At 46.5% G+C, this 20,722-nt stretch overlaps 2 protein-coding genes across 10 annotated transcripts in view; one reads left to right on the top strand and one right to left on the bottom strand.

Moving 5' to 3' along the window:
- Nucleotides 1-16,845, bottom strand: part of LOC144670054 (amyloid-beta A4 precursor protein-binding family A member 2-like) — a 65,350-nt gene extending 48,505 nt beyond the window's left edge. For 3 of the 9 annotated variants that reach the window (XM_078532414.1, XM_078532420.1, XM_078532422.1), the window contains exon 1: nt 10,644-10,739. The gene's annotated coding sequence lies outside the window, so the exon portion shown is untranslated. Of the gene's footprint in view, nt 1-10,466; nt 10,740-16,820 lie in introns of those variants that run through there. The other 6 variants (XM_078532413.1, XM_078532419.1, XM_078532421.1 and 3 more) reach the window with 4 other exon arrangements.
- Nucleotides 14,315-14,723, top strand: LOC144669940 (histone H2B type 1-A-like). The gene has a single exon (XM_078532223.1). The coding sequence runs from the start codon at nt 14,337-14,339 to the stop codon at nt 14,721-14,723; it is 387 nt and encodes a 128-aa protein (XP_078388349.1). The 5' UTR covers nt 14,315-14,336.
- Nucleotides 16,846-20,722: the final 3,877 nt, after the last annotated feature.

Here is a 20,722-nt window from a genome sequence, read left to right as displayed (position 1 = left end):
ATTCTTTTTTATTCTTCCTGGCAAAATGGACAATTTCACCTTTTTCCATGTTATATTTCATTTTACAGATCTTTGTCCATTCACTTAACCTATCTATATCTCTTTGTAGCCTCCTTGTGTCCTCTTCACATCTTACTATCCTACCCATCTTTGTGTCATCATCAAATTTAGCAACTGTACCTTCGGTCCCTTTATCTAGATCATTTATATAAATTGTTAAAAGTTGAGGCCCCAGCATTGATCCCCGCAGCATACCACTGGTCATGCTGGAGTTGGCGAAAATGGCGGGAAAAAATTTCCACAAACTCCAGCATGATGCCACCACCAAACACATCTGCCCATCACCCCTCTGCCAAAATTCCATAGGGACTGTTCCCTTTGTGACACCCTGGTCCAGTCCTCCATCACCCCAACTCCTCACCCCCTCCCCATGTGACCTTCCCATGCAAATGCAGAAGGTGTAACACCTGCCCCTTTACCTCCTCCCTCCTCACCGTCCAAGGCCCCAAACACTCCTTTCAGATGAAGCAACGCAATTTGGTCTACTGCATTCACTGCTTCCAATGCGGTCTCCTCTACACAGAGGAGACCAAACGCAGGCTGGATGACCGCTTCGCGGAACACCTCCGCTCAGTCCACAAGCATGGCCCAGACCTCTCTGTCGCTTGCCATTTCAACATCCTGGCCTCGTGCCCACATGTCTGTCCTTGGCCTGCTGCAATGTTCCAGTGAAGCCCAACGCAAACTGGAGGAACAGCACCTCATCTTCCGACTAGGCACTTTACAGCCTTGCAGGCTTAACATTGAGTTCAACAACTTCAGACCGTGAGCTCTCTCCTCTATTTTCACCCCCTTTTTAATCCATTTATTTATTTTTAACATTTTATTTTATACTTTTATTTATTTGTTTTTTATCCTTTTCCCCAAACCCCCTCTGCCCCCACAGGGCCACCTGTCACTTGTTTTTATGTTTTGCTTTCAGAGAGTGCTGACCCTTGTCCTGCTATTAACACCTTCTGCTCTCTTACCTTTATGCCACTATCAGCACCTTCTCTACTCCTCACCACTACCACTAACATTCCCTTTGTCTTGTATCCATGACATCTTTGTCGATCTTTCCTTAGCTGTCACCTATCCCTGACCTTCTATCTCATTTCATCTGCTCTACCCTCCCTTAAGCAGTATAAAATCCATCATATTTTGACTCCTCTTTAGCTCTGAAGAAGTGTCACGGTCTCAAAATGTTAACTCTGTTTCTCTCTCCACAGATGCTGTCAGACCTGCTGAGTTTTTCCAGCACTTTGTTTTTATTTCAGAGTTCCAGCATCCGCAGTATTTTGCTTTTATTTTTTGAGGGCAGCTCATTTCTGTTACCACATTTTCAGAAGGTTAGGTGGTCTCTCGGGGTTTAAGTCACTTAAGATTTCTATTAAACAGTAGAAAAGCTCAGGCTGACAGTTTGCGCAGATTCTGCACAGCCCAGCTGATGTAAGTGGCTCACTGCCATCACAGTTTGAACTCTCAGTCAGCAGCTGCTGTATTCAGCCCATCTTTCCCAGCTCTCTTCTACTTGCCCCACTCTCCCCCATTTCCTCTCTGTCCCCACCCCATCCTGCTCTTGGCTTGATGGGCTCAACACCACCCTGAGACTTTCCCATTATACTCTAATCTGCAATCGACATTCACTATCGTGTAGCCTGACATCCTGGTGATTGGCTATACCACATTCAGACAAGAGCTTCACATTAAGCATTGATCATTAGTGACTCTTTGTTGGATATTAGCCTAATATCACACCGAGTGGTTATGGAATAGTGCAGTCACACACTGACTCCAGTACCACTTGATGCCAGCACTGACCTGCCCTTGCAGTTATATACAGAAACTGGTAGCAATCAAGTGACTAATCTTCAACATAATACAGGGACAGTAATTTATTCTATCTTCTGACTCACTGACCGAGATGTGAACACAAGACCACAACCTCCTCTTCCATTTTACTTTTGGTTAACGCAAAGCTTGTGATCTGCTTCACATATCAGATATTGGCACAGGGATGAGACACACACACAGCACTATCACCACGGTTACAGTAAAGTCTAACACTGGATGTGAGTGAAATTATCATACTGTGAAATAGGTCTGAGGTATAGTACCAGTGTATATGCATCTGTCACTATATAACACTAGGATTAATATACTGGAGGGTTAAGGTCTGTCACTGTATCACACTGGGTTACAGTACTGGTGGGGACAGAACTCATACTGTATAACACTGGGGTACAGTATTGGTGGGGACAGGTCTGTTACTGTATCACACTGGGGTACAGTACTGGTGGGGACAGAACTCTCACTGTATAACATTGGGGTACAGTACTGGTGGGGACAGGTCTGTTACATATAACACTGGGTTACAGTACTGGTGGGGACAGGTCTGTCACTGTATAACACTGGGGTACGGTACTGGTGGGGACAGGTCTGTCACTGTATAACACTGGGGTACGGTACTGGTGGGGACAGGTCTGTCACTCTATAACACTGGGGTACGGTACTGGTGGGGACAGGTCTGTCACTGTATAATACTGGGGTACGGTACTGGTGGGGACAGGTCTGTCACTGTATAACACTGGGGTACGGTACTGGTGGGGACAGGTCTGTCACTGTATAACACTGGGGCACGGTACTGGTGGGGACAGGTCTGTCACTGTATAACACTGGGGTACAGTACTGGTGGGACAGGTCTGTCAATGTGTAACACTGGGGTACAGTACTGGTGGGGAATGAACACTAACTGTATAACACTGGGATACAGTGCTGGTGGGGACATGTCTGTTACATATAACACTGGGGTACAGTACTGGTGGGGACAGTCTGTCACTGTATAATACTGGGGTATGGTACTGGTGGGGCAGGTCTGTTACTGTATAACACTGGGGTACAGTACTGGTGGGGACAGGTCTGTCACTGTATAACACTGGGGTACAGTACTGGTGGGGACAGGTCTGTTACTGTATAACACTAGGGTACATTACTGGTGGGGACAGGTCTGTTACTGTATAACACTGGCATACAGTACTGGTGGGGACAGGTCTGTTACTGTATAACACTGGGGTACAGTACTGGTGGGACAGGTCTGTCACTGTATAACACTGGGGTACAGTACTGGTGGGACAGGTCTGTTACTGTATAACACTGGGGTACAGTACTGGTGGGACAGGTCTGTTACTGTATAACACTGGGGTACAGTACTGGTGGGACAGGTCTGTCACTGTATAACACTGGGGTACATTACTGGTGGGACAGGTCTGTTACTGTATAACACTGGGGTACAGTACTGGTGGGGACAGGTCTGTTACTATATAACACAGGGGGACAGTACTGGTGAGGACAGGTCTGTCACTGTATATCACTGGGGTACGGTACTGGTGGGGACAGGTCTGTTACTGTGTAACACTGAGGTATAGTACTGGTGGGGACATGTCTGTTATTGTATAACAATGGGGTACAGTACTGGTGGCAACATGTCTGTCACTGTATAACACTGGGATACAGTGCTGGTGGGGACAGGTTTGTCACTGTATAACACTGGGGTACAGTACTGGTGGGGACAAGTCTGTTACTGTATAACACTGGTGTACAGTACTGGTGGGACAGGTCTGTTACTGTATAACATGGGTACAGTACTGGTGGGGATAGGTCTGTTACTGTATAACATGGGTACAGTACTGGTGGGGACAGGTCTGTCACTGTATAACACTAGAGTACAGTACTGGTGGCAACATGTCTGTCACTGTATAACACTGGGATACAGTGCTAGTGGGGACACATCTGTCACTGTATAACACTAGGGTATAGTACTGGTAGCAACATGTCTGTCACTGTATAACACTGGGATACAGTGCTAGTGGGGACACATCTGTCACTGTATAAGACTGGGTTACAGCACTGAGGGGTACCGGTCTGTCGCTGTACAACACTGGGCTACAGTACTGGTGGCAACATGTCTGTCACTGTATAACACTGGGATACAGTACTGGTGGGGACAGGTCTGTCACTGTATAACACTAGGGTACAGTACTGGTGGCAACATGACTGTCACTGTATAATACTGGGATACAGAGCTGGTGGGGACACGTCTGTCACTGTATAACACTGGGCTACAGCACTGGAGGGTACCGGTCTGTCACAGTACAACACTGGGGTACAGTACTGGTGGGGACAGGTTTGTCACAGTATAACACTGGGGTACGGTACTGCTTCAGCAACACAATGATTAGACATTGACTCAGGCTGGACTGATGACTGACTAGTTTTATCTTGTTCTAAATTTCCCAATCTTCCTGAAACTTCACCAGAGCTCAAAATTCAATATTGTCTCCGTGACCAAGTAATATGGAGTAACCGCAGTCTGTCTTATTCTCTGGAACATGTGCAGTACACAGGGGATTGCTAAGAAGCTACAGAAGGCACTGTTGCTGCCTCACATCCGAGGCAGCAACACTTTCCCTGCCATGATCCGGGAACATTGGGCTCTGTGAAGATTTTCTGTTCTGTTGTAAATTATTCGCCGTAAAGGGAACAGTTTTGAACTGTGCTCCCTCTACATCTTACTGAGTGCTTGTTTGCAACAGATGGCTGGCTTGTCGCCTCCTCAGAGGTGTACGGATAACAAACTGCAAGAAGCACGTTGTGGAGACAGTGTCAGAATTAAGATACAACATACTGGCACTGCCAGGTGTGGTACTGAGTCACACAGGCCAGAAGGTGCCAGCTTCAATCCCGTCTGTGCGAGGTGGTGGGAGGTGGGAGGTGGGGTGGGGGGGGGGGGTCCAATTTGCCTCAGTGTCTCTGGGCCTCGGGATGGGAACTAAAACAACAAATGCTTCCAATCATTGATGGAAACCCCTCTATAATTTCCAGTGAGCTGAAGATTGGGTCTTCTCCTTGGCCTTGGCTCCCTGTCGAACTTCAGAGGCAAAGTGTGGTCTCAGAGGTTAATGGAGGCCATGCACATCCATGTGACCCCAACCCAGAGGACAGAGAGTCATGAGGATCTGTGTATCTCTGGTGCCTTATGTAGACCAACTAACAGTATCCAACACAGTAACTAATAGGTGTAAGGAGCAGAGTGGTTATACCAGTACAGCAACTGGTATAGTACCAGCACACTGAATCTCTCAGGATTCCTGCCTATTTGTTTTGCTACATATATCGAATTGTCACTCATTCACTGCCATATGCCTTAAATGCAGATAATGAGAGACAGTGTCCTGGTCTAGGATTTCAAGACACAGTAATCCAAGGCCAAGAACCAAGTCCTGAACAAACACTCAAAACGCCATACTTAAAGTGAAACTGCATCTCTGAGGACCACTAGCGGGCACCTGGGACTGACTATAGATGTTGCACTTGATTGGGAAATGGGTCAGCAGTTACAGGGAAAGATGCAAACCTCCTGTCTAATTACAGTGTCTCTCGCCCACACCCTGTCTGGTTAGTGTCTCTCACCCACACCCTGTCTGGTTAGAGTGTCTCTCGCCCACACCCTGTCTGGTTACAGTATCTCTCACCCACACCCTGTCTGGTTAGAGTGTCTCTCGCCCACACCCTGTCTCATTAGTGTCTCTCGGCCACACCCTGTCTGGTTAGTGCCTCTCGCCCACACCCTGTCTCATTAGTGTCTCTCGGCCACACCCTGTCTGGTTACAGTGTCTCTCGCCCACACCCTGTCTCATTAGTGTCTCTCGCCCACACCCTGTCTCATTAGTGTCTCTCGGCCACACCCTGTCTGGTTACAGTGTCTCTCGCCCACACCCTGTCTCATTAGTGTCTCTCGCCCACACCCTGTCTGGTTACAGTGTCTCTCGCCCACACCCTGTTTGGTTACAGTATTTCTCGCCCACACCCTGTCTGTTTACAGTATCTCTTGCCCACACCCTGTCTCAGCATCTCTTGCCTACTCCCTGTCTCGTTACAGTGTCTCTCATGCACACCCTTTCTTGTTAGTGTCTCTTGCCCACACCCCGTCTGTTCAGTGTCTCTTGCCCACGACCTGTCTGGTAAGTTTCTCTTGCCCACACCCTGTCTTGTTACAGTTTCTCTCGCACACTCCTTGTCACATTACAGTATCTCTCGCCCAAGCCTCGTCACGTTACAGTGTCTCTCGCCCATGCCCTGTTTCCTTAGTGTCTCTCGCCCATGCCTTGTCACGTTACAGTGTCTCTCACCCACGCCTTGTCACGTTACAGTGTCTCTCTCCCACGCCTTGTCACGTTACAGTGTCTCTCACCCACGCCTTGTCACGTTACAGTGTCTCTCAACCACGCCTTGTCACGTTACAGTGTCTCTCACACATGCCTTGTCACGTTACAGTGTCTCTTGCCCACGCCTTGTCACGTTACAGTGTCTCTCGCCCACGCCTTGTCACGTTACAGTGTCTCTCGCCCATGCCTTGTCACGTTACAGTGTCTCTCGCCCATGCCTTGTCACGTTACAGTGTCTCTCGCCCATGCCTTGTCACGTTACAGTATCTTTCATCCACGCCTTGTCACGTTACAGTGTCTCTCACCCACGCCTTGTTACATTACAGTGTCTCTCGCCCATGCCTTGTCACGTTACAGTGTCTCTCGCCCACACCTTGTCACGTTACAGTGTCTCCTAGTACTATTTTCCATGAGTTGAGACCATATGTTCTGAGTTTTTAGCCTGAACCACTGTCACCATTCTCAAACACTCATGTGCAGTATAATGTGAACACCTCACCTTATGCTCTGCTATATATAATGCATTGTTAACAGACCACAAACAGCAGATATAATCACAAGAACATGTCTAGTGTAGAGATTTCTGCATCAGTTCTCCCAGCCACCTGCATGCATTGGCCCTGGCAGAGTGAAGGCTTTCCTGTAGGAGACAGCTTCACTCCAGGTTTCTTGGCTTGCGCCTGCTATTCTAACAGAGCCTGTGAGGGATTTTAATTAGAAATAATCAGCAGGAAGTTTTGCAGAAACTCAGCTTCGTTAAGCCCTCACACTGCCTTTGTAACTCAGTTTTACTAAAGGTGAAATGATTGTTCCTACATGTCATTTAGAGCTTGGTGAGATTAGCTCCAAGAATTCACCATCCACTGTCACGTGGCACACTGCCCTCTCCAACAGTTCAGGTCGATAAAACTCTCAGCGCACATCGATCCTTTCTGTGATTCTATGCATCATTGGGAATTTAGGCAATTAGTTTGCAAAACTATTTGTAAACTCAATCTTAAATTAAAAAGCACTGGCTCTGTGGGAGAGGACAACAGAAAGGTATTTTACACCAGTGCTCCGGGTTCTGAGTGTTGACCTGCTGATTCAGGGTATCACTGAAAACTCCTCACTGTTCCAAGTTGTGATCGATTGATGCACAGGCCTCAAGACCTGTTCATGGACCAGGAACCTGATTAAGTGTCTACTTATTCTGTCCATTCGTGGGATGTGGACGTCACTAGCAAGGCCTGCATTTATTGCCCATCCCTAATTGCCCTAGGTGCACCCACAGTGCTGTTAGAGAGGGAGTTCCAGGATTTTGACTTGGTGAAGAAACAGTACCGGCAATTTATTTTCCAAGTCAGGACGGTGAGTGGTTTGGAGGGGAACTAGCAGGTGGTGGTGTTCCCATGTATCAGCTGCGCTTGACCTTCTAGATGGTAGAGGTTGCAGGTTTGGAAGGTGCCTGTTGAAGGAGCCATGGTGAGTAGCTGCAGTGTATCTTGTAGATGATACACACTGTTGCCACTGTAGGTTGGTGGTGGAGAGAGTGAATGTTTAAGGTGATGGATGGGGTGCCAATCAAGCGGGCTGCTTTGTCCTGGATGGTGTCAAGCTTCTCGTGTGTTGTTGGAGCGGCACTCAACCAGGCAAGTGGAGAACATTCCACCACACTCCTGACTTGTGCCTTGCAGACAGTACAAAAGTTTTGGGGAGTCAGGAAGTGAGGAAGTAGCTGCAGAATACCTGCGCATTGGGAGCAGTGAGTGAAGCATTCCTGGTCTCTCTTGCCCAGCCCTTACCACACACCAGTGAGCAGAATCCAAAGAGCTGTTTGCAAGGCAGCATCTGGGACAGTGGGTTCGGCGTGAGATAGGTAGAATTCCAAAGAAGGAAATTTTAATTCACATTTTCTACCTATGAATAGAAACCCAATAAATTGACCATCAGGTTTGGGCCCAGGAATATCCTGCTGAAACGCAGCAAAGATGCCATTTAGAAATGAAATGAAAAATTTCTGTAAGCTGAAACAGGCCTCCCAGAGGAATGTATCTATGGTCCTAATTACACAAGGGCTATACGCAACAATGGGCATTTAGTCAAACTCCAAACAAAGAATCTCCTTTCCTCATCCTAAATGTTACTGGTTAATAAGATTCAAGAACTGTAGAGCAGGCAGCGAGAGAGACAGGGACAGAGAGAGACAGAGAAGCAGAGAGAGAGAGCACAGTGATGAGGGAGTGAGAGAGAATCGAGCACAGTGACAAGGGAACTCTCTCTTTCCATTCTGCCCCATCTCTCTCTCTCTCTCTCTACCTCCACTTTGGAGATAGAGCAGTAGTTTGTAAAGGCACAGGGGTCAAGGATGGGATCTTTGAGGGGGTGTAATGAGAGAAGGATTGAAAGGGACCACAACAGTAGCCAAAGAGAAGAAACCATTTACAATGCCTACTGGCATGAAGGCCAGGAAGGACCCTTAGCAAACTCAAAAATGGCAACCTATGTGACTGTGACAAAGCTAAACTATCCAAAGAAGTCATATCAGACTCAAAACGTTAACTCTGCTTCTCTCTCCACAGATGCTGCCAGATCAGCTGAGTTTTTCCAGCACTTAGTCTTTATTTCAGATTTCCAGCATCTATAGTATTTTTGCTTTTATTTTTGTGTAAGCTATCCCTCCTTGTCTTTCTTGATCTGTCTGTAGCCTGTGACACAGTTGACATCACCATCCTCCTCCGACGACTCTCCTGCTCTCACTGGTTCCATTCTTATCTATCTAAATGCAGCCAGAGAATCACCTGAAATGGCTTCTTTTCCTCTCCCACACCATTCCCTCGGGTGTCCCTAAGGATTCCTCCTATTTCTCATCTACATGTTTTTGTTACCTCTAGACTTCAGTATTCCAATGCACTCCAGCCTTCCTCATTCTACCCCCCACAGATTTGAAGACATCCAAAACACAGGTGCCCGTGACCTAATTCGAACAAAGTCCAATTTACCCACCATTTCGCTGACCTACAATTGCTCCTGGTTAAGCCTTGATTTGAAAATTCTCATACATCCCTCAATGGCCTTGCTGCTCCCTCTCTCTGTAATCTCCTCCAGCCCCACAAACCTTTGAGATAATCCGTGCTCCTCCAATTCTGCTCTCCTGGGCATCTCCAATTTTAATTGCACTAGCATTGGTGGCCATGACTTCAGCTGCCAAGGCCCTTAGCTCTGTAAACCTCTCTGCCTCTCTACCTCTTTCTCCTCCTCTAAGATGCTCCTTAAAACCTATCACTTTGACCAATCTGGTCAGCTGCCCTAATACCTCTTTATGTGGCTTTTCATGCCTTTTAGAGAATATTCTGCTTTTTTATTTTCTATTATTAGAACCAAAGTGAATAACCTGACAGCTCCCCAGCAAGGCTCAGGGACCCAGAGAACGTGCTGGAAGTTAACCAGATAGAACAGGAGATTACTGGCATGGACTACTGGATAGTCTCACTGTCTCTTCATCCAGGAGCATTATTAGGGCTATCTTGTTGGAACCAGCTAAACCCAGCTCAAGGTAACCCTCATTCATCTCTGTGTGACAAGAGACCTCTAGTTATGCAGCATCCGCATTGACAAGGGTGAGGGAATCTCACTGCTAATCACACTAGCTGCGATATAGTGTCACAGAAGGTACAAGTAACAGACCACAGGTTTCCCAAAGCACCAACATTCTGCTAACTGAGACAGACCTCTGGATCTGATGGTGCGGTTTAGTTCTGTTTTCCCTGTTTTCCTTCCAACAATCTCTGGACAGCAAAAACACTCACCCCCTATCACCCCACCCCCCTCTCCCTCCCCAGCCCCAGACCAATCAGTTCCACCCCTACTCAGGGAAACAGTCACCCTTGCCAGCCACCCCCACCGAGGTGCCAGCCACCACCAACCCCTCCAGAATGGCAATCTGTCTCCCCCACAGGGGAGCAGTCTCCATAACCATTGGGATACAGCTGCAATTGGGGGGGCACCCTCACCCCAAACCTTGGCTAGACCCCTTCCCAGGACTGCATTAAACAAACATGAGCCCCCCCCCCCGCCCCATTGAAGCACAAGTGCTGGTCTGTAAACACCGACACGTGGGGTTCACAACATTTTCACTGGCAAGCGCTTCCTGGTTGAGGTCCTTTACAGATATCACCCCCACCCCCCCCCCCGTTACCCCTCACCATCCATCAGTGCCTGTACCTCCCCGAGATGCTGAGACTGTGGCAGCCTCCGCACTGGGCTCTGCACCCAGAGCCTCACCGGTCCCGCAGCATCGCTTCTGTTTGCAGCCCGGTGAAGAGTGAGGGCAGAGCGGCTGCTCTCGGCTGCAGGGAGGAGGTGATGCCAATCCCCCCCCAGGTGGCTGCTGCTGCTTACCTGCCTGTCCCACACTCTGCCGGCTCAGCCTCTGTTCCTTTGTGTTCCCGGTCCCCCAGTGCACGGAGCCCCTGACCCTGAATAGCCAGCGCCCCCCCTTACCCCGCACACTGAATTGGGCAGACGCGCCGGCACCCGGCAATCTGAATGGATCGCCGGCGTGCCACATTCAGAGTCCGGGGTGCCCGCTGCATTGCACGGCGTCACCGCTGGAACCCAGGACCCTGAATGTACGACAGCGATACCGAGCCCGGGACCCTGAATCCGTCATTCCTCAGAGCCCAGAGCGCTTGGAGATTGCGAGGGTGAGACTCGGGCACAAATAAACTTTGCATTTTAACCCAGAGTGAGCAGCTGTCGCAGGGACCCTGGAGGCCATGGACAGAAATCCCACAGCAGCTAAGATTCATTCCAAACAGATGGAGGGCTTTCTGGGGGTGGGATTCAGGGACAATCATTGCAACATTGGTTGGGAAGCATAACATTTAAAGCAAAATGCTGCGGATGCTGGAAATCCGAAACAAAAACCAAAAAATTGCTGGAAAAGCTCAGCAGGTCTGACAGCATCTGTGGTGACAAAGTCACAGAGTTAACGTTTCGAGTCCGTATGACTTCTTTAGCACCAAACAGAATGTGGTGACATATACACAGTTTAAGGGGGGGTGGGTGGGTGGGACAGCTGAAGCTGGATAGAAGGCCAGTGAAAGGTGGAGGCAAAGGAGAGATTGCAAAATATGTCATAAACAAAAAGGTGTTGATGGTGGCGATGCTGGCTATAGGAGGTGCTCATGGTGACATTAAGAGTAGAAAGCAGGATATGCAAGTGACAGATGGCCCTAGTGGGGGGTGGGGTGAGGGGAGGGGAGAGGAAGGGGGTGAGAGAAAAGATCAAAATAGGCTAATAGATGGGGATAAAACAATGAATGGAAACAAATTTTAATAATAATAATAAAAATAGGTGGGGAAAATATATATAAAAATTTAAAAATAAATATTTGAAAAAAAAGGGGTGAGGATGGAGGAGAGAGTTCATGGTCTGAAGTTGTTGAACTCAATGTTAAGTCCGGAAGGCTGTAAAGATCATAACATGTAGGAGCATAAGTCGGCCATTCGGCCCATCGAGTCTGCTCTGCCATTCAATGAGATCATGGCTGATCTGAAAAACCTCAACTCCGCTTTCCTGCCTTTTCCCCATAACCCTTGATCCTCTTACTGATTAAAACTCTGTCTATCTCAGCCTTGAATATACTTAACGACCCAGCCTCTACAGCCCTCTGCGATAAAGAATTCTACAGATTGACTAACCTCTGAGAGAAGAAATTCCTCCTCATCTCTGTTTTAAATGGGCGCCCCCTTGTAAAGTGCTGAATCAGAAGATGAGGTGCTGTTCCTCCAGTTTGTGTTGGGCTTCACTGGAACATTGCAGCAGGCCAAGGATGGACATGTGGGCATTTCTCTCCACTGACGCTGTCAGACCTGCTGAGTTTTTCCAGCAATTTTTGTTTTTGTTGATTATGAAGCAGATGGGCATGAACATAATGGTGCATGAGGATCTGTTAGAATTGGGAAATAGCTTCGGCACAAAGGAGGCCATTCGGCCAACCATGTCCACGCCAGCTCTCTGTTAGAGCTACTCAGCTAGCCCCAGTCCCCTGTCTGATCCCTGTAGCTCTGCATTTTTTCTCATCTAATAATTTTCCCTTTTGAAAACTACCTTTGATTCTACTTCCACCACACTCTCAGGTAGTGTATTCCAGATCCTAACCACTCACTGCCTAAATAACATTCTTTCCTCAAGTCATTTCTGGTTCTTTTGCCAATCACCTTAAATCGAATGCCTTGTCTAAGTGATTATTGATTTTTATCCCGCATTATAGTTTCCAGAAGTTTCCCTGCCACTGAAGTCAGACTGACTGGCCTGTAGTTGCTAGCTTTATCTTTGCACCCCTTTTTGAACAAGGGTGCAGCATTTGCAGTTCTCCAGTCCTCTGGCACCTCCCCTCTGTCTAAAGAAGACTGGAAGATTATCACTAGTGCCTCTGCAATTTCCACTCCCAGGTACTTGATAAGGTCCGGCATAAGAATCATAAGGACATAGACAAGTTGGTGGAGTGGACAGGGAGGTGGCAGATGAAGTTCAATGTGGAGAAATGTGAGGTGATTCATTTTGGTAGGAAGAACATGGAGAGACAATATAAAATAAGGGGTTCAATTCTTAAGGGTGTGCAGGAGCAGAGGGACCTGGGTGTATATATGCATAGATCACTGAAGGTGGAAGGACAGGTGGAGAGAGCAGTTAACAAAGCATACAGTATCCTGTGTGTTATTAATAGGGGCATGGAGTACAAGAGCAGAGGGGTTATGCTCAGCTTATATAAGACACTGGTTAGGCCTCAGCTGGAGTATTGTGTACAGTTCTGGGCGCCACACCATAGGAAGGATGTGAACGCATTGGAGAGAGTGCAGAAGAGGTTTAGAAGAATGGTTCCAGGGATGAGAAACTTGAATCATGAAGATAGATTGGAGAGGTTCGGACTGTTCTCCTTGGAGAGGATAAGGCTAAAAGGAGATTTGATACAGGTGTTCAAAATCATGAGGGGCTGGATAGAGTAGATAGAGAGAAACTGTTCCCGCTGGTCAAGGGATTGAGAACGAGAGGGCACAAATTTAAAGTGATTTGCAAAAGAAGCAAATGCGATGTGAGAATAAACTTTTTCACACAGCAAGTGGTTCCGGTCTAGAATGCACTGCCTGAAAGTGTGGTGGAGACAAGTTGAATCGAGGCGTTCAAGAGGGCATTGGGTGATTATTTGAATAGAAACAACGTGCAAGGGTATGGGGAAAAAGCAGGAGAATGGCACTAAGTCATAATGCTCATTTGGAGAGCTGGACACTCTGGGCCAAATGGCCTCCTTCTGCACTATCCAAATTCTGTGATTCTAATATTTTCTTGACAGACTTCCATCTCATAAGATGATAGTTTGCGCTACGGTGGTCAGCTCGGTGCTAAAGTTCGCCTGGTGTGGCTCAGGAGCCCATTCTGGCATGGCAGTCTACTGCATTTGCCAGAGAGGAAGACAGGATTCTCTGGCCTCTGTTTTCTCTGGGCCCTCTTCTCAGCCCGCTGAGCTTTCTGTTTCTGCTCGTCTCTTCCAATGCCCTTCCAAACAGTCAGCCTCCAGATGTCAAGACTGTTGCTAACTGTCTCCCAGTTTCCAATGTCAATGCCCGCTATCTTCATATCTCATTTACAGGTGTCCTTGTAGCAGAGGTATGGGCACCCAGGAGGCCGTGACCCAGTGGCCAGTTCACGATACAGAAGGTCTCTGAGTATATGACCGTCATCCATCCTATGAATGTGGCTGAGCTAGTGCAGATGTCATTAGTTTAGCAATGAGTGTATGCTGATGGAATTAGCACACCCCAGGCTCTCTGAGTTGCTGACTTTGTCCTACCAAGAGATGCCGAGGAAAGGTCTGAGACAGCCAAGGTGGAAACTGTTCAGCCTCTTCTTCTGCCTTTTTCTTATTCATTCATGAGGTGTGGGTGACGCTGGCTAGACCAGCATTTATTGCCCATTCCTAACTGCCCTTGAGAAGGTAGAGTCGCCATCTTGAGCCGCTGCAGTCCACATGGTGTAGGTACATCCACAGTGCTGTTAGAGCTAACATGAGTTGCTCCAAGTCGAGTGGAATGCCTGAGGTGGCGGCTGCGGCGAAGGGCGGTGCATCCCACAAGGCATCGAAGCAGTCGCTGACTAAAGTCACCAGGAAGCCGCCCAAGAAGCGGAGGAAATGTCGCAAGCAGAGCTATTCCACCTACGTGTACAGAGTGCTGACCCAGGTCCACCCTTCCACCAGGATCTCACCCAAGGCCATGAGTGTTATGAATTCCTTGGTTGTCGGCATTTTTGAGCACATCACCTCCGAGGCTTCGCACCTCATTCACTACAAGAAGTGCCACACCATCCCAGCCAGGGAGATCCAGAGTGCCATCTGCTTCATGCTGCCAGGGGAACTGGCCAAACACGCCATCTTCGAAGGCACCAAAGCGGTCACCAAATATACCAACTCCATTTAGGTCAATCATTCTAAAGATTATAAAAAAACACAGTGCTGTTAGGAAGGGTGTTCCAGGATTTTGAACCAGCAACAATGAAGGAACAGCAATATATTTCCAAGTCAGGATGGCAAGTGACTTGGAGGGGAACTTCCAGATGGTGGTGTTCCCATCTATTTGCTGCCCTTGTCCTTCTGGATGGTAGTGGTCGTGGGTTTTGAACACTGTCTAAGGATGTTGCCTAGCAAATGTCTCCAGGTTTCACCATTGGAGAGGAGTGTAATAAGGGCTCAGACTTGGTAGACATTCAGTGTGGTGTTTTGTCAGGTTGCTGTTGTTCCACAGACTGTTCCTCAGCTTGGACATAACAGCTGCAGCTTTTGCAGTGTCTGCTGATTTCAGCATCAAGCAACAGATTACTGGTGATTGCAGAGCCTACATATATGAAGCTATCAACAACCTGCAGCATCACATTGTCAATGCTGATAGGTGGTGGTATGACCCATGATATTTGTTTTCCTGATGCTGATGGTCAAAGCAAAGTGTTTACAGGCGTGTCTGTCCATTGTGAGGTGTCCTGGAAACAGTCCAGGCAGAGTGTGTTCGTTACTATCAGTGTGATTTTTGTTTGCCTGCAAGCTGGAAATTTATTCAAGCAAAGATTGGAGATTAACACAAAGGAAGATGAAACAACAATTTATGTAAAGCCTGGATTCCAGGTTGGTTTGCTGACTAAATTCTGTCTCGCAGCTTTTAACTTCATTGATACATAATTCTTACATAATCAAACACCCTTTTCCTCTTTCTCTCCTCAGGCCACTATACACAAAAGGCGGTTTGACAATCAGGTGGCCTTGCTCTTTCCCACTTTGACCAAAAATCAAACACGCAGTCTGTTCAGGAGTGACTTAGGCTTCCTGATGGAGTGAAGATTGCCCTGGATGTTGCTGTGTTACAGGAGTAGATAAGGGAGCAGCTCACAACTAATGACCACATTTATCTCAACGATGTTAGTCTCCCAGTTCTTGGTGTATGTCCAGTTTCAGCAGCCTGCAGACTCTCCACCCTCAATCCTCCAACCAGCTCCTCAGCATATCAATCCTCACCCCGGCTCCTCTCAGGTAGATGTCCCATATCATCAGTTCACATTGCCTGGCCATCAACAGAGTGAAGGAGACAGTAGCCAATTACTGAGCAATATGATAGTATATTTAATGCAATTTGCTTGGCTCCAAGATCAACTGGTCGGATAACTCTCCAAATGAACTCCATTCCTCTCGAACTCTAACTCTCCCATCCAAACCCACCCTAAATCCAGATCTCTTCCAGTTCAGATGGGTTTTTCAATACAATTCACAAATTACGTGCTGCCAATTGTTTCCACGAGCAGTATCTTACACTTACCTGCATTAAATTAATAAATATTAGAGAGTCACTAATAAATCCAATTAAGAATTTAGGGGAAACTTCTTTACCCAGAGTGTGGTTAGAATGTAGGACTCACTACCTCAAGAAGTAATTGAGATGGAAGCTGGATAAATACATGAGGGAGGGAGAAAGGAATAGAAGGATCCGTTGTCAAGAGCTAAATGATGTTGAGCGTAAGGAGGCCCATGTGGAGCATATCTCAGGCCAAATGGTCTCTTTCTGTGCTGTAAATCTGATGTCAGTATTTCATCTGCCTTTATTCTGTGCAGTTAAATTTATTTCCTACTAAATATTAAACAGCTAAAAATTTCCAACTTCTGACTGGGAGTGCACCATCCAGTAAGTTATACTGACCAAGAGTACACTGTCTGGACCTGAGTTATACTGACCGAGACTACACTGTCTGGACCCGAGTTATACTGACCGAGAGTACACTGTCTGGACCCGAGTTATACACACCAGCATCTTCTGGACCTGAGTTGTACTGGCTGGCAGTGCACTGTCTGGCCCTGAGTTATACTGACAGGGAGAGATGGTGGCATAGTGGCATTGCCACTGGACTAGTAATCCAGAGGCCCGGATTAATGCTTTGGGAATTCACATTCCACCACGGCAGTTAATAAATCTGGACTATAAAGCTAGTCTCAGTAATAATGACCATGAAACTAATCGATTGTCATAAAACCCCACCTGGTTCACTAATGTCCTTTAGGGAAGGAAATCTGCCATCCTTTCCTGGTCTGGCCTACATGTGATTCCAGATCCACAGTTGGTTCATAACTGCCCTCTGCAATGTTCAGTTCAAGGACGATTAGGGATGGACAATAAATCCTGGTTTTGTCAGTGATGCCCACATCCTTTGAAAGAATAAAGAAAAAAATCTGTAATTTTTCAACTACTTCCTTTAATTTTACCTCCTGTTTTTTTAATCTCCAAACTTTACCAGTCTCCACTGGGCTTCTAAATCAAGCTCCTTGTTGTCAATTGCAAACAGTAAAGTTGCCTCACTCATTACTCATTCCCATATAATATAATTCTTCTTATGAGGATCTGTTGTTTTACACCCTTCAGCCAATTTATTCTCGTTAAGCAGGATCAACCCTAGTAAAACTGGAGTTAATGGGAATCAGTGGGGAAAACTCTCCACTGGTTGGAGTCATACCTAGCACAAATTTTGATGGTTGTGGTTGTTGGAGGTCAGTCATCTCAGCTCCAGGACATCACTGCAGGAGTTCCTCAGCATAGTGTCCTAAGCCCAACCATCTTCAGCTGCTTCATCAATGACCTTCCTTCCACCATAAGGTCAGAAGTGGGGATGTTCACTGATGATTGCACAATGTTCAGCACCATTCACGACTCCTCAGATACTGAAACAGCCCATGTGCAAATGCAGCAAGATCTGGACAATATCCAGGCTTGGGCTGACAAGTGGCAAGTAACATTCACACTACACAAGTGCCAGGCAATGATCATCTCCAACAAGACAGAATCTAACCATTACCCCTTGACATTCAATAGCATTACAAATCATTGAATCCCCCACTATCAATATCCTGGCGTTACCATTGATCAGAAACTGAACTGGACTAGCCACATAAATATTGTGGCTACCAGACCAGGTCAGAGGCTAGGAAACCTGTGACGAGTAACTCACCTCCTGACTCCCCAAAGCCTGCCCATCATCTACAAGGCACAAGTCAGGAGTATGATGGAATATTCTCCACTTGCCTGGATGAGTGCAGCTCCCACAATACTCAAGAAGCTCGACACTGTCCAGGACAAAGCAGCCCACTTGATTGGCACCCCACCCACAAACATTTACTCCCTCCACCACCGACGCACAGTGGCAGCAGTGTGTACCATCTACAAGATGCACTTCAGAAACTCACGAAGTGCTCCTTCGACAGCACCTTCCAAACCCATGACCACTACTATCTAGAAGGACAAGGGCAGCAGATACGTGGGAACATCACCACCTGGAAGTTCCTCTCCAAGCCACTCACCATCCTGACTTGGAAATATATTGCCATTCCTTCACTGTCGCTGGGTCAAAGTCCTGGAACTCCCTTCCTAACAACACTTTGGGCGTACCTACACCGCAGGGACTGCAGCAGTTCAAGAAGGCAGCTCACCACCACCTTTTTATGGGAAATTAGGGATGGGCAGTAAATGCTGACCTAGCCAGCGACGCCCACATCCCGAAAATGAATAAAAAACCCCTGGACTTCCACAGCTTTGAGTTTCACCAATAGTAATTTTGTGTGGATTTTTCCAATGTTTTTGCTATGTTCTTGTTGCCTTTTGAATTCCTGTGGCTGTTCCAGGCATTAACTTTTCTGGACTAAAGAAGATTATCCATCGACTTTTGGAATGAAACTGAACCCCTTCTTAGAGTCTTTTATAGTGTGTATTCTTTTTGAAAAATATTATACAAAGTATCGCTTAGGTGGTAGGATGTTGTGGGTCCATCTTGTAGGTTTGACATTCATTGTTCTGGGTGGTGAGTTGGCACACTGCACAGGTGATGTTGTGTGTCTTGTCTCTGGTGTTACAGGAGTCGTTCTTGCTGTTGCTAATGTTGTCTCATTTGTTAGTGATGTTGTTAATGTTGTTTCCCTGGATTTTGATGTTTCTGGTGTTGTTGGTCTTTTCTGTTTTTCCAGCTCCGGTATAGGTCAAATATGGACGCTGTTTCTCCTCATTTGTTTGCCAGTTTCGGTCTCAATTACGTAAGACCTTGCTGTCTCGGCTTCAGCAACAACTTTTGCTGGATTCCAGGTATTCATAACTGGATCCTGTACCTGTACACTTTGTCCTTTGATGGGGATTTTGCATGTTTGTTGAAATGCTGACCTCCTCTTTCCAGTGCTTCAGTAAGTTGTTCGCTCACTTCCTCCAGGTCACTTGGAGGGTGTATTTTGCTTGACAGAGTAGTCTTATATTTTCTTCCGTTCAGCAACTCTGTAGGTGATTTCATGTCGGCCATGACAGGTGTGAATCGGAGTGACAATAAGGCAAGGTTTGGCTCTTCCTTTGTCTCTTGGCATTTCGCTGGGGTTCTTTTGACCATCTGGATGTGTCTTTCTCTGACCCCTTGTCCTCGGGTATAATGTGGTGATGAGGTGATGATGTTGAACCCATACTGTTCGGTGAATTCCTTCACTTCCCTGGATGTGTACTGGGTGCCATTGTCACATATCAATCTTTCAGGAATCCCTTGCTCAGCAAACAGAACTCTCACTGCTAAGATGATGGTTGTGGCTCTTAAGTATTTCATCTTCCAGATAAAAGGAAACTTTGAGTAGTAGTCTATGACCAAGAGATACCATTCTTGATTATGTGTGAATAAATCGGCTCCCACAGGATGCCATGATCTGGCTGGTACTTCAGTAGCTATCATCTGTCTGCTTGTGGCTTCATGTGCTCTGGCAGTGTCTACAACCTGCTACATTGTGAGCTCATCCTTCCCGATTAGCAATTTCTGTACTTCAGGGTGTGCAGAACCCTAAATTAGTTGATCAATCAACCTTTCATCTGTGTCCTTAAACTAACATTTTCTTGCTGCATTTTTAAATCTTGTCACAAAGTTATCAATTGGCTTGCCTATTTCCTGATTGAGGCCTTGAAATTCACACCGGTTGATCCGATGATTCGATTTTGACTGAAGATGGGTGCTGAATCTTTCAAAAATTGCGTTTGGGTTTTTGCTGTCCTCTTCAATAAGCTCCCAGCTGTTAAATAAATTTAATCCTATATCTCCTGCCTGCAGAAAGATATAGCTGACCCTCTCTTAATTCCTAGTGCTTTTAGGAAATTATGTTGAATGTCAATCTGCACTTTTGTTTAAACTTCGCAAATGCTTCTATGACGTCATCAGCTTCCCAATTCATTATGGGCTGTAGCTGTGCATTCATTGCTGTGCCAGTCGACATTTCATTTTCCATTTTCACAAGATTCACTTAGATTCTCTTCTGGCCCTAATGTGGATTAATTTTCCAAATCAGCATTAAGTTAATTTAAAATACTTCAGGTTTACTCACAGACACTTGCTGCCAACATGCTATGTGTTTGTAGTAATTATGGTTTTATTTAGTGTGTAATGTACCTTTAAAAACAATGCTTGTTAGGAAGATCACATGATCTGTAGTAACCAATAGAAGGGTAACTCGGACTACCTCAGAAGTCAGTGTAAAGATAGAGTTGGAGTTGAAAGCACACGTGTAGTTGCTGCTGAGTATATTGTAAATAAACTTAATGTTTCCACCCAAGAAGCATCTGCAGATCAACCCTTTCATTAATAGTACAGCTCTGCCACCCTACAACAAACTGGCGATGAGGATAAAACAGAATTGAACAGAAAAAAATCAAGTTAAAAAGAAATTGGCACTGTACCTCACCCAGTGATTGTAAGTAGCAAGCTCCGTTAGAATTGAAGAAAATAGCCCTTCTCAAAATGCCACAATTTGGGAGAATGATCCGTTTGAGCCAGCCTCGCGTTCTTTTTTCAAGCGAACAAGATTACGGGAGAAGGGAAGAGGTGAGTGATCCCCTTGAGCACTTGTGGGAGCAAAACCTACAGTCTGATTCGAAGT

The sequence above is a fragment of the Cetorhinus maximus genome, chromosome 30, assembly GCF_964194155.1.
Source record: "Cetorhinus maximus chromosome 30, sCetMax3.hap1.1, whole genome shotgun sequence".
In the NCBI taxonomy this organism is placed as follows: Eukaryota; Metazoa; Chordata; class Chondrichthyes; order Lamniformes; family Cetorhinidae; genus Cetorhinus; species Cetorhinus maximus.
The sequence above is the reverse complement of the archived record's forward strand: the minus strand, read 5'-3'. Positions and strand labels throughout refer to the sequence as shown.

What these genes read in the sequence shown, in the direction of transcription:
- LOC144669940 (XM_078532223.1), top strand. Translation starts at nt 14,337, where the DNA reads ATGCCTGAGGTGGCGGCTGCGGCGAAGGGCGGTGCATCCCACAAGGCA.